This window comes from Oryctolagus cuniculus, chromosome 1 (assembly GCF_964237555.1).
Source record: "Oryctolagus cuniculus chromosome 1, mOryCun1.1, whole genome shotgun sequence".
Taxonomy (NCBI): Eukaryota; Metazoa; Chordata; class Mammalia; order Lagomorpha; family Leporidae; genus Oryctolagus; species Oryctolagus cuniculus.
The window spans coordinates 34,167,909-34,189,509 of record NC_091432.1 but is presented as its reverse complement, the minus strand read 5'-3'; the positions used below and the strand labels follow the sequence as shown (position 1 = coordinate 34,189,509).

Below are 21,601 nucleotides of genomic sequence, written 5' to 3'. Positions count from 1 at the left end.
TGCGTTGGCTGCAGCGCGCCGGCCGCGGTGGCCATTGGAGGGTGAACCAACGGCAAAAGGAAGACCTTTCTCTCTGTCTCTCTCTCACTGTCCACTCTATCTGTCCAAAAAAAAAAAAAAAAAAAAAAAGGAGATGACCTGGCAAAAGCAGCTGTAGAAGCCCCCTGTGTGCGGGCTGCAGCGAGGAGTAGCTCACCTGTTGAAGTGGTGCCCGAGGTGCCCATTGGCTGACTGTTCATGTGTGTCTGCATATGTGGGGGAGTGTAGGTATCGTAACTCCGCCCATTCACTGACGGGCTGGTGGGCAGCATGCAGGAGTACGAGGAGGTCTGGCTGGGGACTGGGGGCTGCAAGGAGAAAGGCAAACTGTGGTCACTGAGAAACATAGCACACAGCCACATTCCCAGGCTTAAGGATCCCTTCATGTCAAGAGCTGGAACATTCCATACGAAAAATCTGAGACGAAGCCTCCAACTTGGCTACGCCTCAAGCTTCTAAAGCTCTGTAAATTCAGACAACTGGCCAGCTAGACGGTTGACAATAGATGTTTTTGGTCTATTTTCATCTTGCTGTGTGCTGGCATCTTCAGAAAACTGTAGCATAAGGACTTCCATCAACACATCACCTCTCCTTGCAAATCCATCTGTATTAGGGGAATTCTATGACCCCCAAACCCCTATCTCCAGCTTAGGGGCAGGGAGGCGCTCTCTGTGAAGTTTGGTGTCCCGCCTTGGGAACCTTTCATAGCTTGACTCGGGATTAAATATCCTGTGACAATGCAGATTCACAATGATCTCAGGTCCAGGTGGTCAGAACGGCAGTATGTATTATCTCACCCAGTCCCAAGAATTAGCTGGGACTTCCCAACAGGCCCAAAAGCTCCGATTGAGTTTCATCCATTGAATTGGGTTGCTACCCTCTAACTAACTACGCAAAGCTGGGACAAAACTTGTCTTGAGCTCCCATGGGTCTGTACTGGGGCAGCAAACTGGGGATCTTGATCCCAAGAACAAGGGAGAAGATGGTCCTGCTCTGCTTCGGAAACCGGAGAAATGCTTAACGTGCCCAGATCCACATTCTCAGAGATCGTGAGAGGAGAGTTCAGAGGACAACACCCGCCCTGTGCAAAATCATTGAAGTTTCTGTTTAACAGGATCAACAGATGGACGGACCCAATGCCCCGCCCACTCCAAAATGCATTGAGAAGTTTTCTTAAAAACTAAAGTCACTGCTTTTATTTTCTTTATGTTTTAGGAATGTATGTGCCTTTTAAATTATATCAGTTGTGCAGAGTTTTAAAGTCTGTATTTGAAATAAATCACCTCCACACACCAGTCTCTATGTGGAAACAACCCTAACAGAGGGGCCACATTTATTTGTTTGTAATTGCTATGTCATATACACATTCTGTCAGCTTCAGGGAAACCTGCATGTTGTTACAATATGTAAAACTGAACAAGACACGCTGGCCTTATTAAAGTCTGATGACGACTGCTAACATCAAGTTCAAAGAGGCAAACAGGCCTTGAGGGCCCTGTCAGAATTTCAGCTTGCATTTGTTTCTAATTCCTGCAATCACTTCCTCTAGGCAACCTGACTTCTGGAAAATTCCAAGGCAGCTATAGCAACACCAACTAATGGACTGCTAATCCCTTAATTTGCATCAATTGCACTATGGCCAATAATATCCAGATGCAATAAAAATAAACACGTGAATAATTTTCTGAAGATGCTTATCCAGTTGCCCCGTATTAGTCTGAAGACTGGGAAACATTCATCTTGCTGTTATTGGGACTTGAAATCCAGCAAAAGATGTTCAGTGGAGAATAAACAATCTGTGTAACCCCAGCACTGTTTCCAGCAGGGGCTCATGCTGGCCAATGTCACACCAGCCGGCATCTCTAATTGTTGCACAAACAGGAATCTTAGCACAGCCCACCACAAGATGGACTGTTTTCCCATCAAGATTCCATCTCGCAACAAAGGTCTCGTATACCGCATCGCATCTGCCTTACACAACTTACATTATACAGGGTGTACCTAGCACAAGACCTAGCAATGCAAGGGCTGATAAATTCTTGGGTCAGAATTCAGAGCAGGCTCGTGTACCCAGTGAAGAACATCAAGCTTTCAAGGCAACTGAGAATGCCACGAACTCGTCACATATTCACAGCAAAGACCTTCTACTCTCTTTTTAATTTAAAGACACAGAGAGAAAACTAGCCTTTTCATTGTACAAAGCGTATCTTACCAGTGAATATGAATCCCATTTCCAACCCTTTTTTATTCCTTACTACTTTCTTACTTGCACCCTCTGTAATGCCCAAAATGTATATATAAATTCTATATTCGTTAACATAAAGACATTCATATAAAGCCAAATTTTATAAATACTAACCTCTTACTACCTCCCAACATGCTGGCATTATTTCCATTTTCTGGTACAAGTTTCACTGGTACTCAAAACACGCCCCACTACTACCCAACATTATCAAGCTAACAATGTGATAAAAGGCAGATTGACTTAACAAGTCAAATTTTATTTGCTTTTAAAAACATCAATCAATCCATCCATCAGCTAAAAGAGATTAGGTTAGCTGTCTTGAACTTGACTGGTCAAGCCAATCACTGTGGGGAGGGAGGCTCCCAAGGGTGCAGCCCCTGACCCATTGCTCGTTTCTCCCCGCAGGCCCCCGTTAAGCAGGCCACTGGCAGCCTCACTTACTTGCATAGGCAGGTTATTTGCCATGGTGAAGCTGGGCATGGGCGGCAGAGCGCTGTACGTGTTTGTGAGGGCTGTGTCTGTTCGGCCCAACATGGAGCCAGATGTGAAGGAGGAAACTGCAGGGAGACAGAAATGACAGGCAGTCACGGTGGATGTCAGGGTCCGGAGCAAGCCCCGTTCAGACACATGGGTCAGCAGTACTAGCGTCAAGTCCCTCCAATTACCAGGCGTGGTGGGCTGCGGGATTGGTTGGTAGACACTGGTGCTGAAACTACTGCTGATAGGGATATGACTAGGTGTGTTGCTGGCCTGCCTTCTCTGATTCCTCAGTTTTTCTTCTCTTCTCCATTTGGCCCTTCGATTGGAAAACCATACCTGGAAATCAGATGGAACAGGTTAGCCCTGTGCCTGTCGTCAGCCCAACCCCACCCCAGCACGCCCATTGCTGCCCGCCTGTGTGCCACCACCATGGCAGCAGGGTATTTAGCAGGCTGAACCTGTTACTGTTTACTGTAAAGAGACAGTCCCCCTGCGGTGGAATGAATCACAAAGTGCACAACCAAAGGGCCCTCCCAGGGTACCTGTATTCTTGCTTCAGGTAGATCGATTTTGGCTGCTAGTCTTTCCCGAGCAAACACATCTGGATAATGGGTTCTCTCAAACTCTGAAAGAGTAAATCGATCTTTCTGTCATGCCAGAACTACCCAAAATGTGTGGACCGATCCCTGGGTCACACCGGTTCCCACCTCCAGACAACCCCTGCTCCAGTGTTTCAACTATTGGTGTCAATTGTCCTTGGGCGAACTGTCCCACCAGAACCATACGAAATGTTCCACACAAGTACACTCAACAACGCTCCTGCAGCCAGAGACAGCCGCATCATTTCTCCCTTATAAATCACACTCATGAATTACTGGTACATGAGAAGAAGAAAGAAAACACACTGAAAAGATGCCCAGAGAGAGGGGGGGCTGGAGGAGAAAAAAAAAAAAAAAAAAACCTTTTCAGCCCTCTAAGCAAAGGGCCTGGCTAAATTTAGCTCTTTGTCCTGAAGATGTGGCATTTACTTTGATTTCCTGCTTCTCTACTTTGAAAAACTCCATCACCTTTCTCCAGGGCCTCAATCTGCTCTTGGGTAAAGGATGTTCTATTTCTTTGCAGCTTCCGCTTCAGCTGAAGTCGCATTTGAGCCTCATCTGAGTCTTCGCCATTGGAGCTAATGGAGTTGGTATTCTCTCCCCCTCCTTCCTGTGGCTGGCAGCCATCTGAAACAAGAACAGGATGGTAGGAGAGATCTGCAGTAACGTGGAGCCTCCAAGTTACACACTGGACTAGTCACAAACTCCAAGAGCAGTGTATTCAGACAGCCTCCCCAAACAGATCCAGGGTCACCATCAGCCTTCTTGTCACAGAGACAGCAGTTGACATTCCTTTCTGTTTTTCTCAAGATAAGGCTTTGCAATATACACACACACACACACACACACACACACACAGCTGTTCAAATGACAACACCAGCACTGAAGTTCCCTGTGAAAATGATCTTTCCTAAGTAAACCCTGACTCCCCAGGTGCCTCCTCCAGTTCCCTTTCCCTACACAATGCACCTACCTATGGCTGTGTTGGGGAAATAGAAGAGTGATGCTCAAGATTTCAGCTGATCTATAATCAGTAATTCCTATCTAATCAATTAGATGTTGATAGGTTTGTAGAAAATGCTATTAAGAAACCAAACCAAGCTTGTAATCTTTTTAAAAAAATATTTATCTAGTTTTTATTTGAATTCTGCACAGTCAATTTCATTTTAAAGGTTGTGAATTTAGAAGTGCTCGCATTGTTCTGCAGTTTTATTCAACTATTGTATGAGTGCGCTTCGCCTTGACACCTATTACGAGCACAGCTGTAATTATATCATCACCAAGAACAGGCTATAATTGCTGAAAATGGAATTTTATATTTAGATAAAAGGACTGTCCATTCTTTGTAATGTGTTGCACCAGAGAAAAGTAAGATTTCTTTTAAATTTTTAACGTGTAATTTTAAAAAAAGAAATAGTTCACTAACTAGCTAACTGCGCTCCACGGCAGCTGAATCCTTGGCATATCGTTTAAGTGGTACATTTTTAATGAGGGTATTTCCACCACTTTTAATGTAATTTCTATCATTAAACAGGGGAAAGTTTTATTGTTTTCCCTCGCTGCTTGGAGGGCAAGCCATGCACATGGGCTAGCTGGCTGCTGCCCGGCACCTTGCTGCAAAGCCCCTGCTGAAGAAGCGCCCGGGCCCTGTTGGAGCCCCCAGGGTCACTACAGGCTGGGTCCTTGGGCTTGGGTGCTGGGGTCCCCCCCCCCACACCTCACCAAGGGGCTGCCCCCCTCCCAATCCCAGAAACATGGCCAGTTGCGGGGGAGGGGCCAGTCGGGTGCGCTTTGGTGGGAATCGACTTGGCCAGGAATATCATTTATAACCAGGAGACAATGGCGAGCGCCTTCAAAGAGTTCAGGGAATTGTGACAGGATCTAGTGGGATCTTTTCAGGAACTTTGAAATGTTTTAAAACCCCAACTTTCTCCCCCATTTAAACAGGCGGATTCATCGGCACTGGCCACCATATGGGCCCTTGGAGATCTATTGAGATGACCACCAACACTTGAATAGCGAGGGCCTGCTTTTCAGCGCCGCACAATGCCCCGCAAGTAAGGGAAACTATTAAACTCCTGGGGCAGGAGCGTTGGCAAACTTTCGTGGGCAGAATTTGGAGGCCACAATGAGCGCGGACAACAAAAGGATTCTCTTGAGGCGTGCAGCGGGCCACATTGTGTTACAAGGAGCCCAGTCAACAGACTTTTCAGTGAAGTGTGTTAACCCCTCTGCTCTGCTATCATTAATCACTGTCCGGAGAGCGGGCGCCTCGGCGCGGCTTAAGGCGCAGGGCTGGGGGGATGGAGGGCGGATGGGGGGCCGGGGCCGGGGGTGGGGGAGGCGGAGACCAGGGCTGGGGGTGGATGTGCGGGGGGGGGGGGGGGGTGGGGGGGGTGGAGAAGGAGAGGGAAGAGTCCAGGGCCGGTGGTGGGGGAGGGCGGGGGCCGAGTGGGGAGGAGGAGCGGGAGGATGGAGCGAGCCAAAAGGCTCCAAAGAACGGGAAGCCAGAAAGGTGTAAGAGGAAAGAGCGGAAAGGAGCGCCAAGAGGGTGGAAGGAGAAGAGGAGGGAAAGATGCAGAGGAAGACGAGGGCGAGGGGTGCTCCCCTGGGGTCGCCTCGGGCTGCCCCAGAGAGATGCGGTGGGGGCTGCAGAACCGAGGGAGCCACGCTGCACTCCCCGTGCGCGGCGCAAGTGTCTGAACTGATTTACCGTCCCGACTGTCCGGGTGACTTTGCCAAGCGTTTTGCCGGGCCGGGGGCAGTGAGAGCAGCTCCCCCCACCACCACCCGACCTCCACCGCCAGTTTTCGGGTGCACTGAGGGAGGAAGACTGGAAATCACCCTTTGGGGCCCCCCAGAAGGCCCATGGAGACTGACTTTGGAAATCACAGAGAAGTCTTTGGCTGTCCGAGGTCCAGAGTGTGTATGTGTGTGGGGGGGGGTGCTAAGCAGGACACACCCCATTTCCCCAGGGCAGCACTCACGCCCTGCCTCCCAGAAGGACACACCCCGTCCCTGCTCTGGCACCTTCTATCTCACCAATTGAACAAAGCCGCCCGGGTCTCCCTCTGGAGATCCCAGTAGGTAGCCTTCTTCGCTCTGCTGGGCTCCTCCGACAGCTTCCTCCTTTTCAAGCTTGGAGATGCCTCTTCTCTCCCTCCCCGCCTCTCCCCGCTCTTCCCCAACACACACACTCGCTCGCACGCACACACGCGATGGCCGCCCAGGGCCTGCGTGGACTCGACCATCAACTGACATTCACTGGGAGGAAAGTGAACCAAACTAGGAGAGCTCAATTTTAAACCTTAAAAAAGATAAAATAAAATAAACAAATGGAGCGGAATGAAAGGCCAACCAACCAGGGGAAGCTCCCGGCTGTAGGAATCCCGCCAGAACCCCACACCGCGAGCGCACACCTGAGAGTTGTGCCGTTTTTTTTGGTTTTGCTACTTTAAATGGAGTAATTCTTTGCAGCCAGGCGGTGACCGAGTGGTCACTCTTAGATTGGCGCGCCTTTCTCCCCCCCCCCCATCCCCCTTAGTGGATTTGCCTTCTACTCTTAAAGCTTTTAACAAAATAAAACTACAGGTTGGATCTCAAATTCCGCCCCCCATGATAACCCTAAGTGGAAGACAATTAAGATATCTTCTTTAAAAGGCGCCCACTCGAGGCCGCGTAAGAAGGGCCTTCAATGGGCGCCGTCCACCTTCCAGGCTAATCCGCGGGCAGGCGAGTGAAAGCGCCTCCCATTATCCCAGCCCCAGGACCATCTGACGCTGGGGATAGGATTTGTTTCCTGGAAGAAGGAGAAGGGGGTGGGAGGGGGGGAAGACGCTGGGAAATAAAATCATTCCTTGGTTTCTTAGTGTCTTAATCAGTGAGGCGGAACACAAGCAAGAAAAGATAGCAACCCGGTGGCGGCACCTTTTCAGCTCCCGAGCGCGGATCAAAACATTGTAGCATCTGTTGAAAGAGAGACTGACTAAATCCTATAGAAGGCCTGGGTATTAGGGGGGTTGGGGGGGGGGGATAAGAAAAAGTGCCTCCGTGATCCCTAAAACCACCAAATCGCTGGAGAATTGGAGCTGGATAGAGTTGTCTCTTGTTGTCAGCCTACGACGTCACTTTATCCACTGCCGCACGGCGTTGATCAGATGGACACCATATTTGTCTCCTTCTGAGACCTAACCTCGCCTTATGCTTTTGGAGTAATGGACCCTTTCAGACCCAGGAATCGTTTCCCGAGTCGGGGAAAGGGGCCAGGGAGGGAGGAGGCACCTCGGAGCGCCAAAATGCCTGAAGACTCCCCAGGAACGCGAGCGGAAGCGCCCCGCCGGCGCCCGCAGCGCCCACGCCCGCCACTCGGCTCGGCTCGCGCCACGCGTGCTCGCCCTGCAGCGGGGGGCGACGGCCCGTGCCCCCAACCCGGGCCAGGGGTTTAAAGCGCGGGGAGGGGAGACTTAGCAGTTGATGACTCCGAATTCTCTAACTAGTCCCCGAAAAGTTAAAAGCTCCTGAACTAGCGCCACCTCCCGTCCCCCCTCGTCGCATTTTAAAAGGCCCTTGCGGTCAGTGAGGTGTTCGTTTCCTTCTCGCTAGCTCTTCAGGACGAAATTCTGCCCCAACTGGGTGCCACCTCTGGTGGAAGCTGCTGCTCCGGATTGCTGTCCGGGCTCCAAGAAGCAGGAGGGGGGCGTCCAGCCTCTGCGCCCCAAGCAAACTCGAGCCCTCGCTCCAGGGGAGAGGGAGGGCAAGGGGGTGGGGGGGATGGCGCAGGGCGGAGGCTCAGAGCTCAGCTCGCCTAGGTCCCCTAGTGCCTTGTGCCTGCCCAAGACAACTAGGACCGAGTGGGCCAGACTGTTGGGGGGGGAGGGGTCGGCAGGACTTGAGACTGTTGGCGGTGGAGGGGGGACCCGCCCGAGGGCGTCACTTGGGTGTGTCCAGGGTGTGCACAGGGGAGTCCTACAGTTTCAAAGACCTGGCGGAGGTGGGGCTGCCGACACTCAGCCAGGTCACTCGCTAGTCTCACCAGAGGCGGGAGCGGGCCTGCGCCTGGGCGCCCACTGCGCTCCCCGAGGCCGCGGGCTCCGGGCTTGCGCGGGTGGGGTCGCCCAGGGGAGCCGGGACCCTGCGTGCGACAGGAGGCCTCTGCAGCCGCGCCACCGCGCTGGGAAACAAGAAGCGAGCGCTTTGCTCCCTATCTTCCCAGTGTCCGTCCTATATTGTTTTCTGCTCTTAAAACTGACATGTCTAATTGGCAATTGGTGCCGAATCGTGTCCAGAGGTCTCTTGTGGAACATTTCTACAGCTGTCTCCTTCAACTAGACGCTTATTCATGTCGCCTTAATGAGAAACAAAACGTTCTCTAATGAGCAATTACAGAGCGACAGGATTGTTCCCATAACAAATTCTTGCGAGTGACAGAAGCATCCTTTGTACCAGATATTTCGCATACTGTTACCGATTTTCCCTTCTCCGGCCCGGCTCCGTGCAGGCGCCGGGCACCCAGGCTGGTCCCAGAGTGCACGGACCCGCGAGTAGCTCCGTCGCCATTCCTGGGCTGCCACCCCCGGCCCAGAGCCCCTAGGCTCCGGTGTGCTCCCGGGAGTGAGACGCCACGTCCCATTATCCCGCATATTATCTCCTTGTCACGAGGACAACAAATACCGATTAATCTTCCTAGTAAACTGTTTCCTATTCTTGACCAAGCTATCTCGGTGGAGGGGTGGGGGTGGGGAGCAACCCCACCTACCCACGCACCACCCGCTCATCTTCCTCCATCACTTCTTACAGATCACAGCGACTCTCCTGGAAGTCCCTGAGCCGATCCTGGCACCCTGCAGTTGGACTCACGGTATCCTCACCCCTGCACCTCTACGTCACCACCCACAGAGTGAGAACTGGGGGACCCTCCAGCGTCAAAGGAGGAGGGGAACAAGGATGATGGTGTTGCCTTAGTTGGGAAACCACCACTTCCAATGCCCCATCCTCCACTTGGCCCTGCTTGGGGCTGCTCGCCCTCTCCCATGCAACCTACTCATAGTCACATAATTTGTCAATTACAGCAAAAAGTAAAATGATACAATTATGTTTACTTCGCAGTCTGTCAGTGTGTTAACTTGTCACACTTCTACAGCAAGGGGGCTCTCCCTGCATTTTAATGTCAAATTTGAATAGGGCAACACACAGCTTGCGCTTCCACACCCGTGTACGCCTACCCACAAACACACAAGCCAAGTGCATACACCACCCTTACATTCCCAGTCCAAGACAGTTCAGCAAGCACCAGCTACATACAGTGCGAGTCCATGTGTCCCAGGTCAATGAACGCAGTCAGTCCCCTGCCGTATTCCCCAAGCATAGAAGCTCAGAGGAGGAAAAGGTTGGGGTAAGACAGCAAAAGTAAGAGGCTGTATAGAAGGGGTTGGGAGGATGACTGCTTCAGTTTTACCTTGTGTGGGTTGCCCTGGCACCGAAGTCCCGGGATACCAACCAGGGCGGGTGCCCCAGCTTCCGGTCTGCCCGTTCAACATCCTTAGTTTATCATACATGCCATCTGCGCCCATCTGTTGCTTTTCGCTAGCCAGGTTGCGAAGAACTCTGTTTATTGATGACACCTGCAAATCAAACCAAAATCAAACCAAATGGTAGCGTCTCCTGAAGACACATCACCCCGTCTTAAGTCTCCATCTGAGTCTGCCCACTGCTTTACAGAAGGACCCTCAACACATAAAAATAAAACAGAACTCCCAGCCATGCTGGGATAGTGGGTGGGTTGGCCCGAGATATAGTGGAGAGAATGACAGCCATCACTTTGGGTCTGGAATTTGAATTGGGTAGAGAACTGGGAGCCTGGAGGGAAGGGTCCTTCATCATTGCTTGGTATTTCTGGTAACTTAACTCACACGGTTGCTTTGTTAAAAGACTGTCCCCCAAAGAGATTCAGACTCAGAGTAGACCTTTCATTTCACTTGCTTTACATTAAGGTAAAAATGAATGTGTGATGCCAGAAGGAAGGTTCAGGCAAATGAACCTTTGGAGCAAGTCAGAATCTGGTTTTCATTCTCCTGCTTGATTCCAAGGCCTTTTCCCAGTGCTTCCACCCTCTGGTTTGCAGCATGCAAATGAGATGAACAGCTCCCCACAGTTGACTCCCATTTCCCAGGTGGTCCAAAAAAAAGGTCAGGGCACTCCTCTCAACATCCCCAGGTACAGAGGAGACAGAAATGAAGTGAGCGAGCGACACTAGGGGAGGGAGGTGGGGGGAGGCCCGAGGAAAGAGGCAGAGAGAGAAGCGGTAGAGAGGAGGGAGCATGGAGATGGGGGAGGGAGCACGAAGGTCCTCAGTGAACTTACACTTGGTATGTTATCGTTGGTACAGACCCCCTCGGACAGTAATCTGTCTCGGATTTCCCAAGCAAAGATGGACGGGCACTCCCGCTTATACTGGGCTATTTTGCTTACAACTTCTGGAGTCGCTACTCTTGGTTTACTACCACCGATTGCCCTGGGTCTGATGGAGCCAGTCTCGTAATACCTGCCCAGAATTTTACTCACACATCCGTTGGACACCTGCATAGGGGAAGTGGACAGAAAACCACATTATTAATAATTTCAAGACAAAAATAAAATTGTTTAAGTATGCATTAAACAATGACAAGCTTACGTTTTGATTGTCCAGCACTTGGACTTTTGCATCTGCATGGGTCTATAACACAAAAATATACCTTCAATGGTACGAGAACTTACTGCAGAGAGCTTTTTTCTTAAAATTACATTTGTAGCCCTAACAACTACAAATATGATACTTTCAAACAATTTGAACTAAAAAATGGAATTTTAAAGTTTTCTTTAAAAAAAAAAACTGTTTTCTTAGACACTGCCTAAAGATGCATCAAAACGAAGTCAGATTAGCTTTTTTTTTTTTGGCTGACTTTGCTTCAAGTGATGTTATCTTTTAAAGAGCAAAGAGGAAACTGAATTTTTATTTCTTTTTCCTTAAAAAAATATGCCCAGTTGAGCAAATGCAAGTTAGGGAGGGGTTAATGGCATTTGTCTCTTAAAATCTATCTCTCTACATATATTCTTCATTCTTCATAAATATGAAGAGTACAAATAAGATCTCAACATCCGAGGTAAGCACGGGATGGGGAAGAGGAAATGAAATTATGTCGGCTTCTATCACTCAGCTCATTCCAATTCGCAAAGGTTACCACAATGAATGTTTTTACCAAATGAAAAGGTTTCTTTTTAATCACACATATGTCTTTTCCCCCCCTTTCAGCAGATGAATTCTCTTATGTAACTGAGCCAGGTTGGAAGAGAAGGGAAGGATGGCAGAAGGAGAGGGGAAAGTGGAAAGGCAAGGGAGTGAGGACGGGGACAGGGGTGGGCGAGGGTGAGGGGTCCATAATTAGCAGCGTTTGCAGTAAGAAATGAAGAGCGGAGGGCCGCGGGGGCGGCGAGTGGGGAGGCGGCGGGAGGATCACCTGCAGAATTCGGGAGATGTCGCACGGCCGGGCCCCGCTGTGAGCTAGCTCTACGATCTTCTGCCGGGTGGAGTCCGGCAGCGGCCGCCCGTTGACAAAGACACCACCGAGCTGATTCACTCCGCTGTGACCTGAGGAAGGGGAGAGCAGAGCAGAGCAGAGAGAAGAAAGTGGAGGTAGAGGTGCAAGAAGTGGAGGAGGAGGAGGAAGAACAGAAGGAGAAGGAAAAAGAGGAGAAGAAACAACCACAATGCATCCTCAGCGCCCTGCCAGCCCGTGCCAACCTCTGGCGAACAGGTCCTTGCTATCGATCAAAAGCCGACAACAGGACCACCAGCCAGCCATGCAGGGCATCGGGCAGCCCAGCCCCAAACACAGTCATGCTCCAGCCGGGCGGACTGCTGAAGCAGCAGACTCAGACACAAGCCAAGGATGGAGAACGCAGGTGCCCCTCTGCTGCCATCTCCCCGCAGCGCCCAGCCCAGGGTCTCCCCTCATAGGCTCTCCAGCCAGACCCTGAGCCCACGAGAAGCAAACAACTGACCCAGAAAAGTCTCCCCAAGACCTCCCCTCTGCAACCAAAACCCGTGGGTTCCACGGAACCCACACTGAGCCTCCAAGGTCTCTGCAGCGTTGGAACAAGAACAGCAAATCCTACAGCCGCTCCGTGCCTCCCTGGACACTTAAGTCCAGAAACGTCGCCGTCGCGATCTAAACTCTGGCAAAGGCACAGCACGAACACCGGGTTTGGTTCGGTTTTGTTTAATAGAAGGGAAATGGTCAGAAGTAGGGAAGAACCAGAGCGACCGATATGTGGCCGAGGAACCCCAGTGTGGGTTTTCCGCGCCTCCACCTATGGGCTGAGGGTCAGCACCGCTTCTCGGCTCCTACCCCAGAGCAGCCGGGCCTCGCGAGTGGGGCTCGGAGCCGTCACTGCTCGCCTGACTTCCGCCGCTGAACTCCGCCCTCCCCACAGCCAGGGACAGACATTAGAGAAAAAAAAAATCCAGAAACAGAAAAGGAAAAGGCCATCCGCCCTTCATCTGTGCATCTCACCGTCTCAACCCCCAAGTGCAGCCTCACAGAGCAAGCAGAAGGAGTCAGCACCCCGCGTGAGCCCCCTCCCCAGAAACCGCCGACACACAAACAACGCCAACCCCCGACTTTCACTTCCTTAAAAATCTCCAACCTGCAGCCCCGACTCTAGAGAGCAGCCTTCCCAGGAGAAGACGTGGCTCCCTGCTCGCTCTCCTCTCTCCTCTCTCCTCCTTGGAGCCTGCTGATAAATTGACTCCAGGAGCCTGAGCTTCTTAGCAATAAATAAGCTCCAAATATAGAAGAGGGGGGAAAATATGATGAGCCTCTCTGACATTTGTCTTTAAAATAAAACTAGCTGCACGTCAAGTTTGAGCTTAATTTCTGGAAATAGGCGGAAGTCGCTCCGGATCATGCATGGAAGGCTAATTGAAAAGATCAGTCGGGGCGCTTGTGGCAGCCTTGTCACTTTGTGACAGTGCTCCGCTCCGGGAAATTGCATCGTCACGACAAACGGGACCGTGATAAAACGACCCTTTCCGTCCCTATTTGTAGATCACTCAGACGAGATTGAACTGCACTAGTTTCCCCTTCGAGGGGAGCCGCGTTTTCAGGGTAGCCCAGGGCTTGGGGCTGAGGTGGTTGAGGGGGAGGTTGCTCACCAAGGGGGGGGCTGGAGCCTCAACTCGATGAGAAGTGACAGGCGTCTGGGGGATCTGGGCTCCGGCCGGGCCCAGCGCAGGCGGGGACGCTGCGGGGACACTGCTTCTCCTACACAGCCAGGCCTAGCCGTGCTTCCGGTTTCTCCCAAATTCCCTTTATTGCTTTCCCGTGCCTCCCAAGTCTGTTCCACCGCTGCGCCTCACTGAGCCCCGCGTCTGTGCCAAGGGGGCCTTGGGGGGGGCGGGAAGCAAGGCTGTCCGGAAGAGGCAGAGAAGAGACTTTCCAAAGTTCAAGTACTGGCCGGAGCATGCTAGCCCTCACCCCTTGTCAGCTCACCGCAAACACCACCAAAAAAGAAAAAAAAAAAAAAGACCAAAAAAAAAAAAAAAAGGCATGCTACCTCCGCAGCTACGGCCCGCGGGTGCTCGCCCAGGATTCGCCGGGGCCAGGGCGCCTCTGCCAGCATCGAAATGGCAGCGAGGAAGCGCAACTCTAAATTCCCCTTCAGAGGTTAAGCCTCAATCATTGTGTCCCTTCCCTAGGGACGGCTGGCGCTCTCGCCCAGTGGCGATGATTATGCGCCTCGAATTCGACCGCGAAGCATCTAATAGGAAAACATATGGTGTCAATTTGGATGCTCCGCGCCTCGCGCACACCCGGGAACGAGCGGCACAAAGCCCCGCGGGCCGGCCCGCGACCCCGCGCCCCTCGGGGCCCGCCAGCCAGGCCGCGGGGGCAATCGCTCAGCGCTGCGTGCGCCGGCGGGGTCCACCCGGGGAACTGCGGGCTGAGGAGCTTCAACTCCAGGGGCAGGGAAGCCAGCCGCACGTTGGGGTGGCCAAAGGCATTCGCCTCGCCAAGGTGGGTGCCTCCCGGGTCAGGCCTCCGAGTGTGGCAGGGTCTGCGCAAATCTGCCGTGTCGCTTGCCGCCCCTGTGCCTATTCTGAGCCTCCTGTTCCACCAGCCCCAGCAGCACCAGGGGGCGACCGGCGCCTCCGGAACACATGGGCTGGGCGCCGAGGACCCTTCGGAGCCCTCGCGGTTCGGCAAGAGCAGGTTGCTGGAAGATCTAGGCCCTTCCACGCTTCGAGCCCTTAAGCCGCGTACAGATTGCGGTGAACCCCTGCCCGCCCTGGTTTCATTCGGCCTCTAGGCTGTAGCTCTGGTCTAGCCCTGCCGTACGAAGGCACCTAGCACCTGGGCACGAGGGCGGGTGGGGGCCCACAGGACCTGGGCAGAGCAAAGAAGGGAGGCACAAGAGCCCTGGCACAAGAACCGAGCACTACAGGCCCGCGACAACCCGGCCCGGGCAGTTGCAGCTGTTGCAACGTCTGGGCGCAGCCTTCACCCTCTCCGCAGACCTTGCTCTCTCCTGCAGCCGGGAGCAGCTCCCACAGCGCCGCTCACCGCCCCCACCCCGCTGCGGGCGGGCTGGGGTGCTCCGCGCCCTTTCCCTTCTAGGCCCGTAGTTGGGGTGGGGAGGGGAGGAGCTGCCTGCCCTGAGAGTGACTGGGGGAGGGAAGCCCCCTACCCCGCCCGGTCGGAGCATTCAGCCTCTGCTAAGCCCAAAGGGGCCTCCTTCTCCCCAGTGCAACCAGGAGACGCCTTCGCCCCGCCCTGCTCAGCCCAACCCCTCTCCCCGGGGTCAGAGCCCGGGCAGGGGCGGGGAGGGGGGTGTGAGTTACAGGATTTGGGGGGGATGGGGTTTCTCTACCGCAGCTTCAAAAACTCGGGCGGGCTGTGCTGGAGGGCGCAGCCCCTGCTCCTCCAGGATCGGGAACCGCAAAGCAAACGCCCTCCGTTCGCCGGCTGCTGGATGCCGAGTGGGCCGCAGTCACTGCAGATCACCGGCCTTTTACCCCTGCCAGGCGACCTGGCCAGCGCGGCCACTGCCAGCCCCTGTGCCCTACCCCAACCCGCAGCACCACGCGTCCCTAGCCCCAGGCCCGAGAAAACGAGAGGCACTTACTGTTCTGCATGCTGGCGTTGGCTGGGGGCCGCAGGATCCCACGGGGCTCGAATTTGGGGGCTCTGTTAGCAAGAAAATTGGAGTTAATCCCGGGCTGCTGCACCAGGTAGGCCTGGACTCCCAACAGGGCAGGGCCTGGGGCCAGGACAGAACACTCCTTTAGGAACTGATCCCTGGAGCAGCTTGGGGGCGATTGGAGGGTCACTCGGCTCTGCCCTCCAGTGCTTGCGAAAGCTAACTTTGGGGCTTCAAATAAAACACTCTAACATTCTCAATCTGTTTCCCCTAAATCCTTTAGTAGTTAACCCTTTAATCAGAGAAATGATGACCCAATTTTGAATTTGTTTTCTTCCATCTGAACCATAATGAAGAAGCATTATGAGTTGGACTGCTTCAGGTTTTGAAGCCCAAAGCAGTCTCGGAAAAACTTGCCTGATATCAAGGATGTCTGTCCACTCTTGCAATAAAAGGCCTCACACATCTGCACGCCCCTAGTTAAAGTCTTCCCCCTAAGACAAAACAGAGGGAGAGAAGGGTAGGTTACAGTAGTTCCAACGCGGAGGTGCGGGGAATCTCGAACCCCACCCTCCGGGAAGAGCCGGCGCCGAGGACTCAGGGAACTGCCAAGACACACTCAGCCCCAGCCTCACACCTACAATTCCAGCAGCCTCTCCCACACAAGTCCCCACCTTTTTGGAAAAGGGTGCTCTGTCCTGGATTGGGGGAGATGGAGAATCCGAGAAGCTGGGGGTCCCCCTTGGCCAAAAATATAAAGAACCAAGAGAAGAGGAAGGGGAAAACAGAGGAAGCAGTGAAGGCCAGGAACTTGGGGGGTAGGGTGGAGGTGGAGAGCATGATTCCTGAAGTTTGGAGGTGCAGGGAAAGGGACCTCGGTGGACCTCGCAGTGCCTGAGGGTACAAGCTGGAGCATTCTGGGAGGGCTGCAGGGCCACACTCCCCTCTTCCTTGTGGAATTTCAGCACCCCAGCTCCCCTCAACCCAACTCTCTGGTTATTCTTTTTCCTTTGCCCCCCACCCCCACCCAAACACACAGAAGCTCCCCAGCCAGACCCCTCTCCATCTGGCTCCTGGCCCCTCGGGGACTTTGAAAAGTGGCAAGCCCAACTTTTTCCCCTAAACCTCACTTACTGTGATTAACTTCTCTTTTGGCATTTAGATCTTCCCCCCTTTTACTGTACTGTGACACACGCTGTCTACCTCGCCTCACTGCTCTAAAAAGTACGAACAGGAGGGGGTGAGCGTGGCCGACAAAGCCGACAGACAGCGAACAATGGCTTCTATTCTCTGGCTCTCCCGAACCCAAAGAGCAAAACCGAGTCTCCCTAACCAGCAACACAGCTTCCAACCGAACGCACCAACAACTCCCCAGCTCACAAAGGGAAAAGCCTCCCACTTCATAAGTCCTGACCCTGTGCAGCTTCCCCAAGGCTCTCCCTCCACCACTCCTTCCCCACCTTTCCTTAACAAGGGGTGGGGGGAAGTGGGGGAATGGAGAAAATAGAAAAGTAATTTCTTGTTATAAATATCTGGAGGTAATTGTGTTACTGGTGTGAGTTGTTAGGGGCTGTAAAAAGATACAACGGCACCGTGGGGAGCTCAATTGGGAAGAGAGAGTTACAATAAAGAGCCCATTCAAGAGGATTGCCCAAAAAGAGACAAGAGACAGAGAAATAAAATAATGAAACAATCACAGAATCATTTCTCCCTGTTTTTTAATTGCACGTTTTCTGTTTTGCTTACGATGGTTATTAGTTTTTGCCTGCCTACCTGCCTGCCAACAATGGATTTCAAGAAATACATTTTTCTTTTCAGAGCCATTCGTGGTCTAATTTTTAACTAGCTGGGAGGTAGCTTCAATTCATAAAAATAAACCTAAGAGGAGGAGGACTCTTCAGCATCCGAATGTGGCCTGCAAATATTGGCCACAGCAGAGAGCTACCAAGTTACCCCTGGCTGGGTGGGCTCTGCAATGCCTCCCTTCTGTCTCTCAGACCCCACATCCATAGCCATGCCCTGGGTGGGCAGAAACCCCAACTCCAACTCAGAAAGCCCCTTTCCAATGTGGAACTGACTCTGAAGCTGCAAAGCAGAAGCAGGTGTAGGCGAGAGGGAGTTGAATTCCCCTAGCATGGGTAAAACTTCCTGAACTCCTCTCCCGAGCACACACCATGCACCATCACAATCAAATGTTCCCGTCCTGGCTGGTACCTTCTTGATGCCATTTTTAAAAATTCTCTAGTTGATCCCAGGAAGGCTAAGCTAATTAAGCAACTGGGAAGGTGGTAGCATTTCAAGTTCCTGGTTCTGCTCCATTCCTAACCACCACCACCACCACCACCACTACCACCACTACCAACCCCCCCCCCCGTCCGCCCTACTAAGACGCTATCTAATTACTTAAGTAATCATTAACACTTAGTGTAAAAGCAACCAGGGAAGCAGGGCACACTAACTCTCAGAAGCAGTCGGGTGTGCAAAGCATCCAGACCCTGCAGCCACTGCTGGAGCCCCGCAGCCCAGCCTGGGGCTTTGTATAGCCTTGGCCAGGTCTTAGACCTACATCCAGGATGAAGAAGTCTCCAAGACATCTTCAAGTCGCTGAGGGTCTGATCCACTAGGCCACTGCCCCCTCCCCGTCCCCATCGCAAGCTCAACTTTCAAATGCTGTCGCTGTTTCAATTGCTTCATTCTCAAAATCCACCCCCAAACTCCTTAGCTGGAGTGCAGTGCTCACTTTCTGTCCTCCTGCCCCCAGCCAGAGAGTAATCAGCAATCAGGCTGATAAAGTTTTACTCTCCAGGGCCAAATAAGATAACAACTCATCACACTGCCTTGGGACGCTTGCACAGGTCACTGGTGGTAAACATAATAAATAAATAAATATTGTAGTGTCAATGGCAACAACTATTATCTCCCCTCAGTAAACTCGCCCAGTTTTCAAGATCTTTGCTTTTTGCTTCCTAGCCCGCTCCCACCCTCTGTTCAAACGTCCTCAAGTTCGAGTTACACCATCCAAAATGGCTTAGAGAGCCTGGGAGCGAAAGAGGGAAAAAAAGAAAGAAAGAAAAGAAACCACGTTCACTTTGTTTTTAAACTTTCGAGAAATCAGTCATGACTGAAGGGCCGGGCTGCAGCACTCGAAAAAGAAAGCGTTTCCACTTGAAATTCAACTCCATTTCCCCCAATTACACTTGCTAAAATTCAGAGCTATTATGGCGCAGGGAGACTAAGAAAATCCGCACAAGGAAAGAGGCAACAACTTTATGAACTTTGAAAAGACACTTTTCCTCCTGGGGTCTTAGAATCGAAAAGCTCTCAAATTACTCAGCCTAATTAGCTGGGAGAGGATGCGATCAGAGGAGGAGAAACCCAAAGCTTTCGTATCGATTTTTTCTAAAACCTCACAAAGGAAAAAAAACCAAAATCAGGACTTAAAAAAAAATACAAAACAAAACCTAAACCACCTTTCCACCGCGAAACTTGTTGAAATGGCAACGCCGGATGCGACTTGATCAGAGCAAGACAAGAAAAAATACCCACCGAGCTAGGGGGGCTGCAGCACGGGGCACGCCCTGGCCTTCGCAGGGCAAGGAAGAGGGGTGGGGGGCGCCTGGGGAGCAGAGTTTCACGTTCCGAGCCGCGCTCCAATAAGTTGGGGGCAATAGCCTGGAGGCTTGATGGAAGCTGGCAGTCCTCGCTCTCGGCTCCCAGCTCCCTCGGCGCGCGCGTCCAACCGCGGTGGCCTGGTGGCTTCCTATCCGGCTTGCACACGCTTGCTCTTTTCTCTCTGCCTCCAGCTTGTGGCTGCCTTGCCGACTGCCTCCGCTCGAGCTGGCGGCGGGCGCTGTGCCCCTCGGCGCTCCGATGCCAGAGGGCTCCTTTGCGCCGGAGCCGAGCGCGGCACAAAGCCGGAGGGCGGGCAGGCGGGCGGCGACGCGGCAAGCCGGCTCTCTCTCTGCGCGCCCCGCTCTCTGCGCGCTCGCTGGGCCCCGGGCTGGACAAAGCAGCCGGCGGCGGCTGCTCTCGGCGACCGTTCCCGGCCTTGGGCACCGCAGAGCCTTTGGGTCCTGTCCCGCCGGCCGGAGCATTTGGCCAAGCCCGGGCCGGGAGACGCGGCTGCTGCGGCGCCTGGAGCCTCAGTTCTTCCTGCGAGCTGAGCCCGCGCTAGCGCTGGCGCTACCGCAGGGGCTGAGCCAGCCGCCCGACCCTAGCCCCGCGCCACTCCGGCTCTCGCTCCGGCTCGCCGGCCGTCGCCCTCCGATGCGGGCTTTCGCTAGAAGTAGAAAGTTTGGGCTCCTGCGTGGAAACTTCCCCGGCCTAACTCTCCCGGCGCAGCAGTGGGGGAGGGGACCAGCGAGAGGGGAGGAAGGAGAGGGGGAGGAAGGGGCAGACCTGCCTGAATCTTGCAATAAAAATAAAGCAAGAAGAAAAAAGCGGACTCACCTTTATGAGGCATCCTCTGTCGTCGCCAAAGCTCCTGTCAAGAGTTTTGTTTGGTTGGGGTTTTTTTTTTTTTTTTTGCCTTTTTTTTTTTTTTTTTTGGGTGTGCGGCTGTTGTTGCTTAAAGACCACAACGGTTTGAAATGACGGTGTTTTTAAAGGAGTTGCTGCTGAGAGTTTTCTCCACGGACGCTGCTGGGTTGGTGTGTAAGAGCAATTCTCAGATCCCTGGGAAGGAGACAGAGATTGACAATAAAATGGGCTGTCAGCGGCTGGAGAGTGAGAGATAAAGAGTGTGGGTGAGGGAAGTGGCTGTAGCCAGCACACCTATGCTGATTGGTGATGGCTCAAGTGTGTTAATGTGTGTGTGCCGGCGCCCGGCCTCGCCTCCACCGCTCCTCACTGGCCCATTAGCGAAGCCTGACCTCTGTCATCATCCTCCAGCAAAACACTTCCTCCTGCGCCTGAACCAGAGCGGGAAATGAGGCCGAGCCACGGTTCGCTTTTCAAACCCACTAATCACTCCGCAACATGCAAATGCACCGCTCGCTCCCACACAAAATATTGCTTTATGCAAAGCAGCGCCGGGGCCTCGCGCCAGCCGATTGGATGCTCCCTCTCCCCGCCGGGTGCAATTGGTCCGTTTGTTTGAATATGAATACACTTGTTTTCGGCTCCGCCGGTGGGTCCCGGCTCCTCTCCCCGGCGCTGGGCCCCCGCGCCCGGGCTCTGGCGCTCGCGACATCTCCCAGCTCCGCGCGCTCCGGGAGTCAGCACCGCGCGCACGGCGACCGCGAACTTGAGCGGTCGAGCGAAGGCCTCTGGGCTGGAGGGTTAGGAGGGGTGCACTCCCCCATCCTCCCAAGCTGGGTGCGGGACTCCCAGCCCTAGGAGGGAGCAAGTTTCTGCAGCACGGCGCTGTCCTTTCTTGCCAACTCCAGCGCAGCGTGGCCTGCCGCCCCGCCTCCGCCCGCCCTCCCCGCCTCCCCACAGTGGGACGCGGAGCTCAGTGGTGGCCGCACCCTAGCCCACCTGGCCTCTGGGAAGAAGAAAAGGGCGGGAGCGTCCCAGGGTCTTGCAGGCAGAGGCCGTGGCAAAGCCCAGGCCGAGACCTCCGGGAGACCGGTGGCCTCCCCAGCCTAGGCCTCTCGGGCCTGCCCGTTCCCCCACCCTCGCTCCCCTCGGCCCTTTCTTCTATTCCATTCTCCTTTCGGAAGCCGCGGTGCGCAACGGAGCGGAGGCGCAGCCCCGGCTGGAGAGGCCCGAGTAAACACGCCACTTACTTTGTGTACAGAGGGTTCTTGTGAAAAGCCCTGAAGAGTCCTCACCAAACACTCACCAACTTCTCCCACGTGCCATTTGTTGACTAAGTGCGGCCGCTTTTCCAGGCGCCCGAGAGGAGGGGGTGGATCCGAGGGGAGGGGGAGCGTGGGGGTGCGGGGATGACCAACGCCGGGAGAGCGCCTATGTGTGTCCCCGCCGGCGGTGTGGCTCTGCCAGCGTGTGTCAGTGTGTGTGCCACCGGTTATCCGTGCGTAGTGCCCGGGCGTCCGCGCCACGACCTGGGTCAGCCCGGTCCACGCAGGCAGCTCCCCTTCAGCTGCTGCCAGGAAACCGG

At 53.5% G+C, this 21,601-nt stretch overlaps 1 protein-coding gene across 12 annotated transcripts in view; it reads right to left on the bottom strand.

The window, feature by feature from the left end:
• The window catches only part of PAX6 (paired box 6), a 34,208-nt gene that overhangs the window by 7,275 nt on the left and 5,332 nt on the right, over positions 1–21,601 (bottom strand). Inside the window, exons 1-11 of one of the 12 annotated variants that reach the window (XM_051820808.2) lie at positions 20,409–20,512; positions 19,987–20,211; positions 15,955–16,031; positions 15,523–15,584; positions 10,723–10,938; positions 9,818–9,983; positions 3,832–3,990; positions 3,307–3,389; positions 2,950–3,100; positions 2,726–2,841; positions 197–347 (exon numbers count right to left, since the gene is read on the bottom strand). In XM_051820808.2, the coding sequence (XP_051676768.1) occupies positions 197–347; positions 2,726–2,841; positions 2,950–3,100; positions 3,307–3,389; positions 3,832–3,990; positions 9,818–9,983; positions 10,723–10,938; positions 15,523–15,584; positions 15,955–16,003 (1,153 nt within the window). In that variant the 5' untranslated portion in view covers positions 16,004–16,031; positions 19,987–20,211; positions 20,409–20,512. 12 annotated transcript variants of the gene reach the window in all.